Source organism: Anolis carolinensis, chromosome 1 (assembly GCF_035594765.1).
Source record: "Anolis carolinensis isolate JA03-04 chromosome 1, rAnoCar3.1.pri, whole genome shotgun sequence".
Taxonomy (NCBI): Eukaryota; Metazoa; Chordata; class Lepidosauria; order Squamata; family Dactyloidae; genus Anolis; species Anolis carolinensis.
In genome coordinates this window covers 27,445,898-27,465,829 of record NC_085841.1, presented here as the reverse complement: position 1 = coordinate 27,465,829, position 19,932 = coordinate 27,445,898, and the positions used below count along the sequence as shown (strand labels likewise).

At 39.0% G+C, this 19,932-nt stretch overlaps 1 protein-coding gene across 5 annotated transcripts in view; it reads left to right on the top strand.

Annotated features, from left to right (window-relative positions):
- Positions 1-19,932, top strand: part of mta3 (metastasis associated 1 family member 3) — a 156,893-nt gene that overhangs the window by 103,792 nt on the left and 33,169 nt on the right. For all 5 annotated transcript variants that reach the window (XR_010003223.1, XM_008115701.3, XM_008115702.3 and 2 more), the window contains exons 15-17: positions 6,360-6,446; positions 8,420-8,569; positions 18,881-18,912. Coding sequence is in view for 4 of the 5 variants with exons in the window: in XM_008115701.3 (XP_008113908.2) it covers positions 6,360-6,446; positions 8,420-8,569; positions 18,881-18,912 (269 nt within the window). In the remaining variant the exon portion in view is untranslated. The remainder of the gene's footprint in view (positions 1-6,359; positions 6,447-8,419; positions 8,570-18,880; positions 18,913-19,932) is intronic.

The following is a 19,932-nucleotide window of genomic DNA, read 5'->3' as shown; positions in this document are numbered from 1 at the left end:
AAGGTATTGCGGTTGTGTGATGCCAGTTGCGGTGCAATGAGAAAGGTAACAATACTGGTAAGTTGCTATAATGCCCGGTAGCAAGAATGTTGTGGGACAGCGGCTACATGCAGTAAAGTCCTCAGTCCCCCTAATTTGTCTGCAGAAAATTGTGCACAAACATCAGTGTTCAGGACCAGGGTTTAAGGGGAGTTATGAGAAATGTCATTTATTCTGAACATTGTTTTGATAGATTTCTTCCTGCAAATTTCGTTTGATATTTAGAGCTCTGGTGTGTTACGGCTGGTGAGCACGCTATGAATCTTTTATACAGAATTGAACAATGTAACTTGAAAAGAAAATAGTAGAGAAAAATGGCACATGCATCTAGATTAGGATATGACTTGCATAGGCTAACCTTTGTTCTGTTGTAGGAAGTTCATTTTAGTACTTAGTGATTAGCGTGTAAAACATTTAAATTTGCTACACTTTTTTAGAACATAATATTCATGTTGAGCTTTTCTGATGCCGGTTCAGCAATAACACAAAATGATTTGCCACACCTATCTCTTGCATGTTCCAAGTATTTGACAGTGAGCTTTCTCTTTCCATAGAATAATTCTAAATCTATAAATAGGAAACAGCAATAGCCAGATGAAGTGGTTAAGTACAAGTCAGGACAAAACAGAATAAGCAGTTCTACCACACTGACCACTATCACAAATGTATTTTAGAGGGTTACTACTAGCTCATAGGTCTGTGAATTGTTTTTATTTCAGGAGCTCCATCCAGCACATGGGGAAGATTCAGTTACAGGATTTGTTTTTTATATACATGAAGATTTTATACTTGCTTTTTATACTCTCATACTTTCTTTTCAAAATAATCTTTCTGTAGGTAGTTAGGTGAGAACCTTCCAAGAACAAGAGAAAGTGATGATGGTGATGATGATGATGATGATGATGATGATATAGCAGTGGCTCAACAAAATAATATTCTGTAGAAATGTTTGGATCCATGGATTGACGTGTGCCACTCCCACTTTCAGAAGATGACTTTCTTTTTTTGTCACCAACTGGTAGGGCTTTCCAGTTAGTCTGCAAAACTGGAGTGATGTATGATGGAGCATTGAAGTGGGATGGTAGGCTTCAGTGGGATGGAAAATTGAGGTGGCACTGTTTAGTGCAGATATAAGTGTCTTTTCACTGATACAAGTCATCTGTGGAGCCAACCCTTAATAAAAGGAGCTTTTTTTGCTGTATGCCTTCAAGTCATTCACAACTTAAGGTGGTCTTAAAGCAAATTGATCACAGGGTTTTCTTTGCCTTCCTCTGAAGCTGAGAGAGTCCCAAGATCACTCAATGGGTTTCTATGGGTCAGCAGGGATTTGAACCCTGATCTCCAGAATCATATTCCCAGCACTGAAGCCATAACACCATGCTGGCTCTAGCAGTGAGCTTGTGCATACCTGTATGTTCTATCTGTGTAAATGAAGCAGCTCCAGATTAAACTCATGGGCCATCAGCTTTTGTGTACAGTGTAGTCAGCATTTGAAATGTCATCTGTCAAAATGCTTTGGCAATGTAACCTTCCTTTAGTTATTGCTATTTCTTTTCCTCCTGACAGTGAAGATTGACTGACTAGACATTTACCTTCACTATCTCCAAACATGACTTTCAATATGTTGGACTAAAACTCGCAGAAATCCTAACCAGCATGGCCAACAGTTAGAATTTCTAGGAGTTGTAGTCTAACAATATCTGCGAACCCATGTTGGAAACAACTAGTTTAGATCATATTCCCAAACTGGTTATCTGGGAGAGGAAGATCCTTATTGATGGATTTCTCTGCACAAAGAGAGGGGGGAAATCCCATATAGGGAAGTAATTTTTCTGCTTTCTGATATAACATTGACAAAAGAGTCATAAGTGGCTCACACATGCCACTAGGGCATGAAGCTTGTGTGAGTTGGATCATGCCAATATGTGTGTAATACAATTGTGAACAAATTGTATATTGTAGTTAGTCATAATCATGAATACATACACAGGATTTTCCAGAAGAAAATGTTGGGGAGCTGTGGATGGATCAGTGCCAATGATAAACGTAGTATCTGTTATATTAGAAATCAATGAAACCATTAAAATATAAAAACAGAAGGTTCAAAATGTCCCCTTGAGAATTATTTTGCTCTTTCACCCTTTCTCAACTAATGCATTGTTCAGGGATTACCTGTATTTGTAGAAGGATAGGGATGGAGAGATGTCGGGGAGCCAATTGTGTCCCTACAACTTTGAGATTAATTTACCCTGGATTAGTTCTTTGTGTAGGTTGCTCATTCATTGAACTGTAATTATTTGGAAACGTTAAAACTCTTTTTCTTTGTGTATTAGTAAATTTCAGGATAAAAGGTCCTATATAATATAACCACAAAATGTATGCTGGCATTTTTGCCCTACATATTTTATTTCTTATATTGGCTTGGACCGTGCAAAATAAAACTATATATTTGGAAGGTGTATGGATTTAGGGAAATTATATTTTCCTCCTCCTACATATCTTGGGTTTGTACTGAATATGCAATGACATTAGGTTTTTTTCTTCCTTCCATTTGCTGGCTTAATGAAATAGGAACTTTGTATCTTGCTCTTCTGCTTTAAATTTTTTGCAGAGGCAAGTCTGGTTGAATTTTGCCTTTGTGATGCTTAGGCTCTCATTTGTGTTTAACAGATTTGTGTGGGAAGTGTGTGCAGACAAGATTACATAAAATAAAATGAAATATATGAGCAAAGATAAAAATGACTAGTCAGTTTTGAATTGCCATGTTCTATGGTTGCCAAAAGCATCATAAAGAGGTTGTTCCCGAAAATTAAACCAATCTGTCTTGAATATATAATATTCCTTATACAGCAACTCTCTCATTGTTTCACTGCATAGTTATTTAGATTGAAGATATTCTCAAGTTCACTTTGTTTTTATAGAAGGGAATACATTTGGAAGTTTTCTTAAGTTTTTTCCATTGATTTAAATATGAATTGGTCCCCATAAAGTGATTTGTTGCAGTAATAAGTTCTGCTTTTATAATTCTTTAAAGCATTATCTTGTTGAATGGAAATTTTAAAAGGAACTAATCTAAGTGGGGAGCTGTATCTTTCCAGCTGTGAGGTGGAGTGGCCAAAGGTGAAAGGGTTGTATTTTGAATCTTTTTTCAGGTGTCTTCTGATTTTAACCAGAAAATCCGAGAAGTGTTGAACAGGCTCAAGGGACTTTAAGAAATAGCTCTTTTATAGGCTCCTTCTATACTGCCATATAATCCAGATTTTCAAATCAGATAATCCAAATTATCTGTATTGAAAGGGATTATATGAGTCTACTCTACACTGTCATATAATTCAGATCAAAGCAGATAATCTGGACTTTATATGACAGTATAGAGGGGCCATATTCCTTCTGAAAATATATAGAGCTATTGGTGAGAAATCATCTTCCATCTTACTCCATATTTCAACCTGAATGTTTGGCTCTGGTGATATTTCAAAGCACTCTTAGAATGCCTTCCCAATGGGGCTTCCCCCTCCTTTGCCCATTTTGTTTCAGGGAAAGCATCGCAAGAAACTTATTTAGATATATTTCCTTCCCTTAAGGCCAATATGTAGTATGTTCACTTGGAACTATAGGAAGAAAAAAGATTTTCACAATTATGCAATGAAAACCTATCCATGTTTTTTGCACTTCATTCCCATTGCATTGTTTACTTTTAAAAATCCCACTGATGTGTGCTCTTAGAATAGGTAAAGAACCTGTGGCTCTTCATCAGCCCTAGCCAACATAGTGAATGGTGAGAAATTATAGGAGTTGCAGTCCAGAGATATATGAAAGATGGTAATACTCTTGAGTTTGGGATGTTCCAACCTCCCCCACAAGGAAATTTCCAAGTTCTGAACTAGATATCTATATTGACAGCAGCCCTGTTTCCTTCTTGGTTTCTAAGGTTCTGCACCAAGCAAAGGCTTGTCTATAGACCTATTGTCGTGGCTGTTAGGCACAAGCTGAAGACAGAGTACATTTTAAAAAATACTCATGGCAGTTTATGTTTCTGAGGCACTTAGCATGTTCACAGCCCAGGAAGGGCAAGGGTCAGTCCTGGCATCAGATAGGATGGTAAATGGGGCAACTGAACAGTACCAATACAGAGTAGTGTTTGCCATGACCCTACATTGTCCAATGCTTACCTGTGTTGGCCTTCAGGTTGAAGATTATTTTCTATCATCAGTGTTGAAGCATGATTCAGCTGCGAGTCCTGTCAACTTTTGCATGCGAAATTGTAGAAAAGGAAGGCAATTTGACAGCTTTTCTTTCAGAAACAGATATAGCCCTTCTTTGCACTTTATTTACACTTTATTTGCACATACAGGCTAAGCATGTTGACAGGGGCTATCAAACCATGTCTCTAACCATGGATGGACAATTTATGGCCCTTCAGAAATTTTCTGTCATCACTGTTGAAGTATGATTTGACTGTTAGTCCAGCCAGCTTTTGGATGTAAGACTGGGGAACCTTTTTACCTTGACCCCTTTCTGGAAGCTGTACACTGCTGGCTGATAGGGCTGGGTTTCTCTTCATCCCTGTCGAGCCCCCAATGGTGAGCACCAATGGCAGAGGTAGCCCAATGTCTGGAGGACAACATATTGCCCATTCTCGATAAATAATGTACAAAATCATCTACAGCATTTTATTAGTCTGAATTACAAATAATCTACTTATTTCCCATCCACACTATTGAATTTATAGCACTTCATTGCCACTGTAACTGTCATAGCCCCATCCTATAGGATCTGGAAATATGTAGTTTTTTGGCACCAGAATTTGCTGACAGAGAATACCTCACAAAACTACAAAGAGAACAATGTTTTTATTTTGGTCAACATTAAGTTTAAAATACGCAGAAAAGAATTGACATTTTGGCATGAAAACATTTTTGCATTAAAAATTCTTCACAAGTTTCCCCCCTAAAAGTTCCAAAATCCCCCCAAAGGGGAAAAATTTGGAAAATGCACAAAAACCAGTCTTGCCAAGTGAGAAGAATACTTCTGAAATTTTCTATCCTTACCTTTCAAATGAAAAAGGAGATACTTGGATTTCTCACATTGAGCTAGTGCATCCTGATATGGCATGGCTATCTTAATGTGTAAACCTATGTATGTAGACCTCTGCTTAAAAATGCTCATGCAGGGGCTGAGGATCAAAGAGGCTTTTATGCATACATCCTGCCTCAGCTGGGATATGGATGAAGATTTGGAGCCTCCATCAAACCACTGCCAAGCCTCATATAAAGCAAAGTGAAACAACCTGCTGTATGCATGACCATGATGGATCGAGGAACGGGTGAAGGCAGGAATATTGCAGATCTTCATGGAAACTATGCTCTTTGTCTGAACAGCAATGGCACAAAAAGGGAAAAAACAGAGTATTATGGGAACTATTTAGAAATGGTAGGATATCTTGAGATGCAACCAAATACTTATATGCTTGAGAGAAAAAGAAGATGGAGCGAGAAGGAATGAAGTGAAGTCATCCATCAAAGAACTAACTGCGAAAGAGAAGAGACTAGATTTTAATAACTGCACTTATTTTTGTCCACCATTCCGTAGGCATTGGCAAATAGTCTTTGGCAAAAATGGTGCTCCACCTTTCTCCATTTGCAACCAGGAAGTAGTGTCTCAGTATGTAAAATGTTTCAAATTGTTGTCCATACTGGGATTTGGGATCTACCACAGATGGCAGCATTTCTTAAGGCAACACTGCCAGGATCACTTTCCACTTGAACTTGTCTCCTGAGACATTTACAAATGTTTTCTGTGAACTCAGTTTGATACAACAGATTGCAGGCACACACTAAGTTCACATAGTGTAAAGGCCTTGTTTGCTACACCTTCTTATTGCATGTGACTTGTGAGTGTTTCCTTACACACCCAATTGTTTTGCAACTGCACACTGCTATGCAAAGGAGTAGTAACGGTGAACCCTCCATTTCAAGAGAGCTCATATGCTGTTTATGCTCTTATCACTAAGTTTCTGGAAAAAACTGAGAACCATGGCTCTCATTTTCCACTCACTCTGTCTATGTACCATCAAGTTGCCTTTACACATATGGCGACCCCATGATTTTCAAAGAACTTTCTCAGACATTGTTTTGCCAGTCCCTTAATCCGATATATAGAAGACAACATTGGGAATTCTTTAGCAATCTCCCATCCACATACTCATTAAGCCTTGCTTGGTTTCCAATATCAGACAGGATTTGGTATCATCAGGGTAGTTAGGCTCAATTCTCTTTTTCCTACACACTGCAAAATAATGTTCTCTTTTCAATCCCCAGATGCTGACAGACATTGTGAATTTGTTGGAAATCCATTGAAGATTAAAAGCACTAGGAAATCGTTATCATGCATCATTGGATATTTGGGTGAGTGCTATTTGAATCAAATAAGGGATAAGATATTGGCATATTCAAACCAAATGGACATGATGCAAATACTGTGAAGAGCTGCTATTGAGGTTAATCAAATAATTTGATTCTTTAAGTACCAACACTTCTGGAACAGCTCTGTTGAAACAACCAGGGCCTGCTGACACCTCCCAACAGGCAGGAAACAGCCAGGCTTTGAAGATGCAAAGCTATTCAATGCCAATCAAGCTGGCCAATTGCAACATTCACACTTATCTCAAACAGACAAGAATCCTTTCTTCCATCCTGGACATTCCACAGATACATAAACCCCACTTGCCTAGTTTCCAACAGACCTCACAACCTCTGAGGATGCCTGCCATAGATGTGGGTGAAACGTCAGGAGAGAATACTTCTGGAACATGGCCATATAGCCTGGAGGACTCACAGAAATCCAATAAGATATTTCATTGAAAGTAGATTCTCAGGTTACTATGACACTTGTGTCTGAATGTTGTTCAAATATTTTATTCCCTCTGTTGGGAAACTGCCCCAATATCTGACTTTTATTTGCCCTTCTGGGATTAAAGGGCATTTAAAACTAGATTCAGTTTTAAAAATACCCTGCATCTGATAGACACCAAGTGGCATCATAATTGCCTATGTAAAATGAGTAGATATTGTCCTGCTGATTGCTGAAAGCTAGAGGACTTGCTCCATTTCTTTCTTGATGGCTATTATATTTAGATTTAAGAACTTGATATCTTGGCCCCTTTTATCTCTCTCCCCAAGGAGGTAAAAACAGCCCCTTCCCTGAAATCTTTTAAAAAACAGCTAAAGACCTTTCTGTTCATTCAAGCTTTGATGAAGACACTTAGCTGTAATGACAGGAAGGCTAACTTTTACTCAGTTGCACTAAGATCCCCATCTATCTTGTTGAGTTGCCTGCAATAACTGTATTAGACAAATGTTTTTAAATGTGTTCATTTATTTCTTATTATAAAATTGTTTTATAAGCTATTGTTTTACATATGTATATTGTTTTATACTGACTTTTATATAATGTTGTGAGCTGCTTTGGCTCCCATTTAGGGAGAAAAATGTGATATAAATAAAGATTGATGAAGATGATGACTTTCAAGATTCAGCTACATACCACATTTTCCCCTTTTCTTTTTATCAAAGGTCCATTCTTCTTAGCCAAAGCTTGAAAAAATATTTTTGGCTACAATTCCTAGTCAGTGCTAGGATTATGGAGTAGGAAGTCCAAAAAAGAAACTTTCCATTGGGAAACTTTCCATTTGCATTGCCTATCAAATCTCCAGGAACTCCAACAAAAAGTTTTCTCTTAGAGTGCCTAGCACTGAATCTTATCTTTATGCATTCAAGAAGGTGATTTCTACAAAGAGATAATCAGTGCAGAAGGAAATTCTATCTCTCCTGTGCTTGCTTGAAAACTGGAAAACCTGTAAACATCTATTTAAATATGCATGTGTTTTCCAAAATATTTGCTTGCCTTGAAGCAATATGCCTCATAAGGGTGTTAAATGAGCAAATGTTGAAAGCATAGTATCCCCAAGATGTTTATAACAAGCCTTTCTCGTTAAATAATTTTCTGGGATTGGCTTGAATGGCTTTTCTCTTCACAACAACATTTTTAGTTGTTGTTGTTTGTTGTTGTTGTTGTTGTTGTTGTTGTTGTTGTTGTTGTTGTTGTTGTGTGCCTTCAAGTAATTTCAGACCTATGGCAACTCTTAAGTGAACCTATCACAGGGCTTTCTTGGCAAGATTTTTTCAGAAGATCTTTGTCATTGCCTTTCTTAGGATCAAGAAAAGTAAACTCAACCCCATGCCTTTCAGCTATGTTATGCATACCTAGGGTTTTAGCCACTTTGTCAGAAAGCTGAAAAAAATTAGAAGTGCACAGGCTTTCAAGAGGAAGTATGATTGGAATTATTTGAAATAATTGTGATTTTTTGTTGTTGTTACAGAGATTCATCCTGTCATGAAACCTAATATAATCAAGTCAACACCAAGCCTTCAAAGTTCAATGTCAAAGCGTTTGCTTGCTCCCCCTGGTCATTCATCATTAAGTATTTTGGGAAAAAGAAATTACAGCCACCATCACAATGGCCTTGATGGTAAGTGTAAACCTGATGCCTGAAATACTATTCAAGCCAGTATACGAGAGACAACTTGAAGGCACGTACCCATTTTCATTTGTATACATGTATAAAATGTACAAGAGGTTTTCTCCATCAGATAAATTCTCACTTACCGCTCAGTTCAAATGAACAGTTTGGTTAAGATAGTAGTATAAAAGCAGATCTGCAACCGAATCAGGGAAAAACAACACTCAAATACAACATATACGTTACGTACGATCAGCTAAAAATACATAACTCAATTAAAACATCCATTTGCTTCAGCCTGTCCAAAGTCATTAGTAAGACAGGTGCTACATTTTCTGAATGGTGCTTAGATTTCAACATTGGCAAATGTGTACTCCTGGAAGGCCATTTCCATAATATATTGCCTGTAGTTGTTCTGGGAGAAACAGCAACAATTTCCAATGGCTTCCATGAGAAATTCAGATGATATTAAAAATATTGAACTATATTTTATTTATATCCTACTGCCCCCCCCCCTGCAAAAAAAAAAAAAGCTGGGACTTAGTGAAATAAAACTGTCCGTAGAATCATCATCAACAGAAATTCATAAAGCTGCTTCTATCAAGTAACATTAAAAACTACTGACAATTTCTATTGTCTATCTCTATAATTCTCAATTTAAAAAGTAATATATAATTATTCTGAATACAAATTGTGCGGATGGAGCTGCTGAAGGTCTAACTAGACACTACTTTTCACAGAAGTGCAGAAGTAGTGTTCCTTTAAGTCAATGGTTCTCAACCTGGGGTCCCCAGATGTTTTTGGCCTTCAGCTCGCAGAAATTCTAACAGCTGGTAAACTGGCTGGGATTTCTGGGAGTTGTATGCCAAAAACATCTGGGGACCCCAGGTTGAGAGCCACTGCTTTAAGTGATTAAGGATGTGTTTTTCTTGCTTACATATCTTATGTACCAGTTTGCCCTTTGTTGTGTATTGGTCATTATAAGATAAACACAGGTCTCAATTTGTATGTTTGATTGCTGAGGCATTCCTATGTAAAGAAATCTGACTGTGGAAAGAAAATGCACTAAAAGTTAGACATATACAATCTCTTTACCATCTAGTTTGATCCTAAAATACCTCTCATTATATATATTTTTTCTGAAAATATATTTCTGATATCATTAAACATATCCTTGTAAACAAGTTCACAAGCAAACAGCCTCCATATAGTTTTCAAGGCTGCTTCAAATAAGGAACCGACAATGATCCAGTAGGATTTACGGAAATGACTCACAATTCAATAGATGATTCCTTTGGTCTACTCCACTCTGATTGAGACTAGCAACTGCAATTTGATCAAAATAGTAGTAGAAACTACTGGTATCACATATTCAGATATTTATTCCTGACTGATAAAATGCATGTTCGGGATGTATAGCAGCTCTCTGATATTAGGGAACATACACAACTATTTCTGCTATATAAAGAATATACTATTTCTGCTATATGAAGAGTATGATATCACTGCCTTCCTAACATCAGTTTTGCACTTCTACAGAAAATAGAAAAACATTACATTTATTTTCCTCAGCCTTTGGTCTTCCACTTGCTTTGGACTTCAATTCCCAGAAATACCAGCAGCGTTGTGAGGGATTCTGAACACTAAAGGCAAAAAACCTCCAAATTTAAACAAAACAAACAAAATAAGGAAAACTAGAATTTGAGAACCCCTGGACTAAAACATAGTGTGTGTTGTAGAGGTTGTGTTATCCAATTGTTCATATGTTCAGGTAGACTGGAGAAAGCACCTGTAATTGAGTTATAATTTTGAGTGACACAATATATGATAAAAGCCTCTAATATATTCCACACTGTAGAATTAAGGCAGTTTGATGCAACATTAACTACCATGGGCCAGTGCTATAGAATCCTGAGGTTCAGTTTGGTGAGACTTGTAAAACTACAGTTCCCTGGACCCCATAGCATTGAGCCATGGCAATTAAAGTGGTGCCAAGCCACATTAATTCCACTGTGTAGATGTATCCTCAGATGGCTTTTAAAAGGAGTAGGACATTCACAGAAGATAAATCTGTCAATAGTAATTTGTCATGCTCATTAAACGACTTCCAGATTCAAAGGCAGAAAATGTGCTGCTAATAACTGTTGTTAAAATGTGCCATTGTTGTTTTTGTTATTGTGTTATCTAACCTGGTGTCTCTGAGATGAGTTTCAAAATGTTTGGTGGTCACCAAGCTATGGTCGGCAAACATTTATTTGCTTGTCCTCATTGGCTCATTTCGGGTAACAGGAATGAACCCGCACAATCTCTTCGTTCATTGGGGGAGGTCCTCCTCTCGCTTCCGCCTCCGTCACAAGTGCAGTTGGTGGGGACGAGGGAGAGGGCCTTCTCCGTGGTGGCCCCCCGGCTCTGGAATGTGCTCCCCAGGGAAATTAGGCAAGCTGCCAACTTGGAATTGTTCAGGAAGAGCCTGAAAACCTGGCTCTTCACACAGGCCTTTGAAGAAGTACCGCCCATTGTACGCTAAACCCTTGTACTAGCGGTTTCTTCTGACCAGTAGTACCTGTTGGTTAACTCCTTGACATAGCCTCAGAGTTCACCCCAGTTTAAGGCTCTTCCCATGACCTTGTAGCACCTTAACTTCCTTCTTATTTACAAGTTCCACTCAGTGCACTTTGCCCAGCTCATTTTATGTTTTTATTGCTGTGTTTTTCATGTGTTTTATAATGATTGTGATTTTTAATGCCTTTTAAATTTATTTGTGTGTTTTTGTATTTGATATTATTGTATGCTGGTTTTATATCTGTAAGCCGCCCCGAGTCCCTCTGGCGAGATGGTGGCGGGGTACAAAAATAAAATTTTTCTTCAATGCGACTGTCACCTGGGATGGCAACATCAATGATCCAAACCTTGTTCTTTTCCACAACTGTGATGTCTGGTGTGTTGTGTTCCAGAACTTTGTCAGTCTGGATTCGGAAGTCCCACAGTATCTTTGCGTGTTCATTTTCCACAACCTTTGCAGGTTTGTGATCCCACCAGTTCTTAACTGCAGGGAGGTGATACTTGAGGCATAGGTTCCAATGAATCATTTGGGCCACATAGTTGTGCCTCTGTTTGTAGTCTGTCTGTGCAATTTTCTTACAGCAGCTGAGGATATGATCAATGGTTTCATCGGTTTCCTTGCACAGTCTGCACTTTGGGTCATCAGCTGATTTTTCGATCTTGGCCTTGATTGCATTTGTTCTGATGGCTTGCTCCTGGGCTGCAAGGGTCAGGCCTTCTGTCTCCTTCTTCAGGGTCCCATTCGTGAGCCAGAGCCAGGTCTTCTCTTTATCATCTTTTCCTTCAATTTTGTCAAGGAACTTTCCATGCAGTGTTTTGTTGTGCCAGCTGTCAGCTCTAGTTTGTAGTGCGGTTTTCTTGTACTGGTTTTTTGTCTGCTGTGCTTTGAGGAGTTTCTGATTTTTGACTTCAATCAAAGCAGGTTCTTCACTTTGTTTTACATATTCTGCCAGGGCATGTTCTTCTTCTTTGACTGCTTGTTTTACTTGCAAGAGTCCTCTGCCCCCTGATCTTCTAGGCAGATACAGCCGGTCAACATCACTGCGAGGGTGCAGTGAATGATGAATGGTCATGAGTTTTCTTGTTTTTCTGTCCAAATTGTCCAGTTCCGCCTGTGTCCAATTTATAATGCCAGCAGTATATCTTATGACAGGTATGGCCCAGGTGTTTATGGCCTTGATGGTGTTGCCTCCATTGAGCTTGCTTTTGAGAATTTTTCTGACCCTTTGTGTGTATTCTTTACTGACCACAGTCTTCACATGTTCATGCTTGATGTTGTCCAGCTGTAATATGCCCAGATATTTATAGGCCTCTGGCTGGTGACACCTTATTGTTTGGCCATTGGGCATATTGATGCCCTCACTTTCAATTATTTTTCCCTTCTTCAATGCCACTGTCGAACATTTGTCCAAACCAAACTCCATGTTGATATCAGTGCTAAAAATTCGGACAGTGTTGGTCAGAGATTGGATTTCAGTTTCCGTTTTCCCATATAGCTTCAGGTCATCCATGTACATCAAATGTGAAATTTTGTAAGAATTCTTAGATGTTTGGTAGCCGAGATTTGTTTTTTGTAAGATTGTTGACAGAGGGATCATGGCAATAATGAAAAGCAGAGGGGACAATGAGTCTCCCTGGAAAATTCCTCTCCTGATGTTGACAGGTCCATAACTTTCATTTCCAACAAACAGTTCAGTTTTCCAGTGCTCCATCATGTTTTCAATGAAGGTGCCAACGTTTTTACTAATCCCGATGGCGTCCAGGCACTTGATGATCCAGCTGTGTGGGAGTGAGTCAAAGGCCTTTTTGTAGTCAATCCACGTCATGTGAAGATTAGCTTTTCGGCTCTTACAGTTCTCCAGAATCATTTTGTCAATCAATAACTGGTCTTTTGTGCCCCTGCTTTTCCGTTTGTTGCCTTTCTGTTCATCTGGCAAGATGTTTTTTTCTTCAAGATAGTCTTGAATTCTGTCAGCTATGATGCCAGTCAGTAGTTTAAACATAGTGGGCAGACACGTTATTGGCCTGTAGTTTCCTGGTGCTGCTCATTTTGCTGGATCCTTTTGTATCAGGTATGTTCTTCCAGTTGTTAGCCATTCACTGATACTTCCTTTCTGCAGCATCTCATTGAATTGTTGGGCCATTTTTCCATGCAAGCTAATCAGATGTTTGAGCCAAAATCCATGAAGTTGATCACTACCAGGCGATGTCCAGTTCTTGACTTTTTGCACTCGTTTGCTGATCATTTCAGTTGTTATTTCCATTTGTTCCATTTTGTTCTGTGAGAATTTTCCTTCAAACTCCTTTATCCACCCAGCGTTTTTGTTGTAGTTCTTATTGTTTTCCCAAAGCTCTTATTCTTATTGTTTTCCCAAAGAGAACTAAGAGCACCTAACCCATTAGCATTATGGAGAAACAAACCCAAATGAAGTCTATACTGGCTCGGTCGTCGCCCAGGATAAAAAGGACCGCGGTGGATGCTGCTGATTCTGGACATCCATTGACAAGTGGGCTACGGAATCATCAAACCCCAAATGAACAGTCACAGAAGCGGCAGAAATACACAATGCCAGAAAACCGCACAATTATTATTATTATTATTATTATTATTATTATTATTATTATTATTATTATTATTATTATTATTTGCTGCCTACTTAGAATTACTTATTTGAAAACAATAGTGTTTGAGATTTGAGTAAATAGGGTATATATAGCTAGTATATGCACATCAAGTACAGCTCACCATTCTTTAGTCATGGAACTTAAGTGAGGTTCCATGTGAACTCTCATCCAGACATAGAATCATAGATTCATAGAGTTGGAATATGGGCCATCCAGTCCAACCCCCTGCCAAGAAGTAGGAAAATCACATTCAAATCACCCCCGACAGATGGCCATCCAGCCTCTGCTTAAAAGCCTCCAAAGAAGGAGCCTCCACCACAGTCCAGGGCAGAGAGTTCCACTGCTGAACTGCTCTCACAGGAAGTTCTTCCTGATGTTCAGGTGGAATCTCTTTTTCTGTAGTTTAAAGCCATTGTACCGCGTCCTAGTCTGCAGGGCAGCAGAAAACAAGCTTGCTCCCTCCTCCTTATGACTTCCCCTCATATATTTATACATGGCCATCATATCTCCTCTCAGCCTTCTCTTCTGCAGGCTAAACATGCCCAGCATGCCCAGCATGCCCAACATGCCCAGCTCTTTAAGCCATTCCTCATAAGGCTTGTTCTCCATACCCTTGATCATTTTGGTTGCCCATCTCTGGACACATTCTAGCTTGTCAACATCTCCCTTCATAGACCAGATTCAGACTGGCTTACTGTGCATCTGCAATGTAGAATTAGTGTAATTTGCCACCTCTTTCATGGTCATGGCTCAATTCTATGGAATCCTGGAGTTAGTAATTTTGTGAGGCACCAACACTTTTTGGCAGAGTAGGATAAGGATCTTATAAAATTGCAACTTTCAGCAGTCAGCTAAAATTGCAACTTTCAGCAGTCAGCTATGGTAGTTCAAGTGATAACAAATTGCATTAATTCTATAGTGTAGATATACCCCTAGTATATCATCCCCCCCCGCCCCAGACATGTCCTGCAGAATGTAGTTTGTACTTTTATTTCTTTTTTATGCCTTGTATTTTTAAAAAATCACAAACAAAGTTTTCTCAAGCTCTGAAATAGATCAGTTCTAGGCTTGTGTGTGGATCCGTTTTAGCCATTTTCCTTCAGCTAATCTGGCTTCTTTGGCTTAGTCGGATGGCTGTAATGGCAAGGGCCCAGCCGTCATGGTTTTCCATCCATAACGGGACCACGTGGCAACTGATCACAGCTCCTCCCCTGCTTTTCAGGAGCATGTGGCACATGGAGAGGCTGCCACGTGCTCCTTGCCTGTGAGCCCTGCCCGTTGGGCCAATTGACTGCCAATGGGCCAGATCTAGCCATATTTTTCGGTTGTGGACCGAAAATGGCCCTTTTGGGAGGTGTGCAAAAATGGATATAGGGGTCTACTGGAAATGGATCAAGGTTCAGCTGAAATGCACAAGCCTAATCAGTTCTATCAAGGCTCTTTTAATATCAGCTGCTAGTTCAGGTTTGGTCTAAATAAACAGACTTTCTTGTCCCCATCCTTTTAATGCTATGGTTAAATAGCAGACAACTACTATTAGGACACTCTATTTATTTAAACTTCTTTTCTCATAGCCTCTTTATTGCTCTCTCTCTCTGCTGTTAAGTCTCCTCAATTGGGAATCTGGAAAATACTTTTACTACTGAGGAACCCAGAAGAGGTGGCTTTAAAAACCCATTTGATTCCCCCCTTTTCTTTCTCTTCTTTTGCCTTTCTTTATTTTTTCTCCCCATTGATATAAAGGAGAGCATATGACATTTATTTTTCAAATCTATATTCCGTTCCTTGCTCATCTCTTTGGAACAGCAAAATTCCAATATGCTGCCCTGAGCCACCTTCATGTTTTATCTGTGGCATAAAAACATTTTTTCTGAAGGTTACTAGAGGAAGCCCTTGCAATTTCAGTCTTTTATAACCTTTTAAGCATTACATTTTACTTTATTCAATAAATTTTACATTTACAGTTTTATAAGAAACCATACATGACCTTAATTTAGTGAACGTGAAGGTTTCTACTGTATGTTCCCTACAAACAGCATCAGGGGTGTGTCTTGAGATTTTAGTCTGAAAAGAAGAAGTGGAAATATGAATAAAAATAAAAACATGAATAAACATATTTGCTAGAAAAGACGTCTTTGGGGGCAAAGCGCGTGTTTCCTTTATAGGCCCCTATGAATAAGGAAAGAACTACATTCTGCTCATTGCAGCTGTCCAACAGTTGATAAGATGTTCCTATTATTTAAAAATGAGAGTCATTCTACACATAGACTCACACAGCTTGAGAGGGGCTTTTTATGTTGCTGCATATATTTCAAATGTCTGTAATTCTGTTTTGTTTAATACTGTATTAATCTCAATATTGTATATTTGAACTGTATCTGTTTTTACTAGTCTTGTGCATTTGTATGGAATCGCTATCCATTTTGTTTTGTTTCATTCATTTCACCCCGCTATTGTTTTTGTTTGCCACTTCCGAAACGGGGCTTCTATCCAAATGGGAGTTTTGTCCCATGTCCAAAAGAACAAAAATTGTGTTGTCAAAGGCTTTCATGGCTGGAATCACAGGGTTGTTGTGTGTTTTCCGGGCTGTATGGCCATGTTCCAGAAGTATTCTCTCCTGACGTTTCGCCCACATCTATGGCAGGCATCCTCAGAGGCTGTGAGGTAATTGTGAGAGGTAATTGTATGAGGTTGTAAGAACAAAATTTTTTGGACCATTGGCAACAATGGGAAAGCTTCCAAGGTTCGCCTTCCTCTCAGTTTTAGGATTAGAGTGGTGAAAATCGCTATACATGGAAGGCATATCGACCCCTTTTAACCCACCAACTTTTAAAAGGTTTTCTAAGTGGAGAAGGTAGAAACCCAACAATTTCCTTCCTTTGAAAAATATTTGTGTTTTTTAAAAAACTAATACTACCCAGGGGGAGGAAAAAGGGGGGGGGGGTTTAAAACAAAGAATTAAAAATATTACACTACAACAAATAGAAGCTACAGAGAACCCCTTCTTTTCTGCACCCCTGAAGTCCTGCGTACACTCCCCAGTCAAACCCACCCCACCACCACCCCTTCAAAAAACCCAGCCCCCTTCCCTTCAAAGAAAAAAAAAATAGAAGCCAAGCAGCCAATCTTGGGGAAAAAAAAAATTAAATACAAAAAAATCTCTTTCCCCTGGCAGCAAGGCAAGGCAAGAGGCTAGGCAACAAGGCAGCAAGCAAACAAGCACACTAGCACAGAGAGACTGAGTGAGCAAACCAGACAAACATCCAGCACCAGCAAAGGACACGCCCACAATGGACACTTTGGGGGTGGTTGCCCCATTAAATACCCTGGCAACGTCACCGTTTCCTTGGCCTCTGGTTGGCCAAAAGCCCCAAACATTGCCTCCTCCTCTGATGCATGCAAAAGAACTCCCTGGGCCGCATGAGGAAAGCCCCGCGGCCTGAAAACAAAGAAACTTTCTCTTTTGTTTCACCTTTTGTTTCATCTGAAAATGGGCTCTGTCGTTGCATGCCATCAGAATGGGTGATACAAAACAAATACCGAAATGAAACAAATGGAACAAATACCACACACATCTCTAGTTTTTACTGTCATTTTCTGTCTTTTGTGAGACATCTTGAGTTTCATTCTGGGAGACAGCTGTGATGTAAAATGGTGGGCGGGTGGATTCTAGAAAGCAAAAACAAATGTGTATTAACCAGATTCTGCCAGAAATTATAAACTTTCTCCAAGGTCAGGGATGATGGTCTGAAGTTATCTTGACTGGGAGTTGTCTGGAAGAGCAGCTGCTAAAGATGGAGCAGAGTATCTCCAAAAGGATAAGCATTATTCTTGCTGCTTTGGCCTGTTAAGAATGGGGTAGAGGGTAGAAGAAATAGCATTTATTCCCCCAACAAGTGAGAACAGGGTTTGATGCCTCAAGTCTGGTGACATTTTCAGTGAAAAGGTAAAGTGGGGTGGTGGGCTCTCTTCCTCACTGACTTTGGAATGAAGTCTTGATTTCACCTTAGACATTCATAGCATTGTGTTCATGGTGAGAGTGTATGTGTGAGGCCATCCTTCTCCTTGTCCTCTAATAACATTGGATATTAAGTATATATTATTTATTAATGAGGAGCCCGGTGGCGAAGTGTGTTAACTATTTTAACTGTTTTATTATTTTATTGTATTATGATATACTGGTAGTGATCCTGCCAGTTATGTAAGCCGCCCTGAGTCCCCTCGGGGGATGGGCGGGGTAGAAATATCAGAAATAAATAAATAAATAAATAAAGCACTGAGCTGCTGAACTTGCAGACCGAAAGGTCGCAGGTTCAAATCCTGGGAGCGGAGTGAGCGCCCGCTGTTAGCTCCAGCTTCTGCCAACCTAGCAGTTCGAAAACATGCAAATGTGAGTAGATCAATAGGTACTGTGCTGGCCACATGACCTTGGAGATGTCTACGGACAACGCTGGCTCTTCGGCTTAGAAATGGAGATGAGCACCAACCCCCAGAGTCAGACATAACTGGACTTAACATCAGGGGAAACCTTTACCTTTTATTTATTAATGAATAAATATAAAATAATTAAAATATACGTGAATTTATATTAATATTATAATTCTTCCATTTTGCCTGTGTTTTGGTGTTTGCATTTCCTCCTTTTCATTGTATCATCACATCTGTGTAAGGTAGTAAATAATCCAAGCTGATCTCTCTGAAGGTGCGGCATTCTTCCTGCATAGGCTGTCAAGCACCGATATATTGTATGATTAAGTTTTGTCCTCCATATTTCCTGCCCACTGTCCAGCATCCTCTAAGGTTGGCTGCTGCCCTTGGACATGTTATCCTGTCATCATAGTTCATACAATGTTCAACTGCCAATTCAGCCAGCTTCTTTATGGTGGAAGAAGTGGAATCTTCAGCTGAACTACAAAATATAGGCGTGTTACTCTGGTACAAAATGTAGGGCTGTGACAATAACATTGACACTTCTATTTTCCTGTATTTGATAAATTTAGTGATGTTTCATGAAACCAAACCTTAATTGACTACATGAGATTTATGGGCCCTCTGTTCTGATTAATGTTTCAAATGGAAACAAAAAGCAAATCTAGATCTAATCTATTGTTTTGTGTGTGAATTTGTTTTTAGGACTGTCCAGCCATACACATGGAACTAAAATGGTAAGTTTTCCCCATTTTTTCTGGGTCCTTCATTTGTAATCACATGATTTATCATGTAATCCTATCCTTGGTTACTTAGAGACTAATCCAAAGTAGGATTGCACCTGTCCTTCAAAATACGCTGGTACATTCTTTTAAATTATAGTACATGATTTCTTCACGGTACACTAAATGCTGAGGACAATATGCATCCAATGTGGTAGTTATGGAGGCATTGACAATGCAGGCTCAAAACCCTAACCTGCCACAAAGCTTATACTGTATGGTCTTAGAAAAATAAACACCCTTAGTGAACTTTTGTAATGGGCTGCGAGAAGAAATTAAACAATTTTTTCTTGCTTCTCTGTAAAGAATAGTTTACATCTTTGTAATGGCTTTCTTATTATGTTTGTTGATCTACAAGAGAGAGATTGTTTGGATCTGCTTTTTTTTTTTTTTAAGTTACAAATCGGGAAAATCCAAACAAATATTTCACCAGTCAAAGCAACTACTCAACTACTAGCCTGTTTTCCTTTAATGAAATGAAATAAGATTAACAGTTTTAATAGCGGAAAATTGGAAAAGCATCAGAAATAATTTCAATTCCTTCCTACTGTAAAAAAACCCATAAATGTAATAAAGATCCTACACAGAATGGAGAAATGAGTAGCTAGAGATCAGGGCTAGGAATACAATTAAATCATGGAATTATGGAAGCTACAATTCTGCTGACAGACAAAGGACAAAAGGTGAAGTCCAAAGGCTCAAGTACCAAAACCAAATCTAGAAAACACTGTTTGGACCTGGCTATAACTGAAAACTGTTCCATTCAGACTGGTGAGTCTATGCAAACCCATGGGATAGGAATAATTTTAAAAACCCATTTTTTTTTCTTGAGTCCATATGATGTAGTGACTAGGAGTAGAATATGGAAGGTCCAAGATTCAAATCAACAATCAGCCATGGAACTTCCTGGGTGATTTTAAGTCATCCCACTGTCTTGTCTATTCCATAGGGTTGTTAGAATAAAAAAGGGAAGAA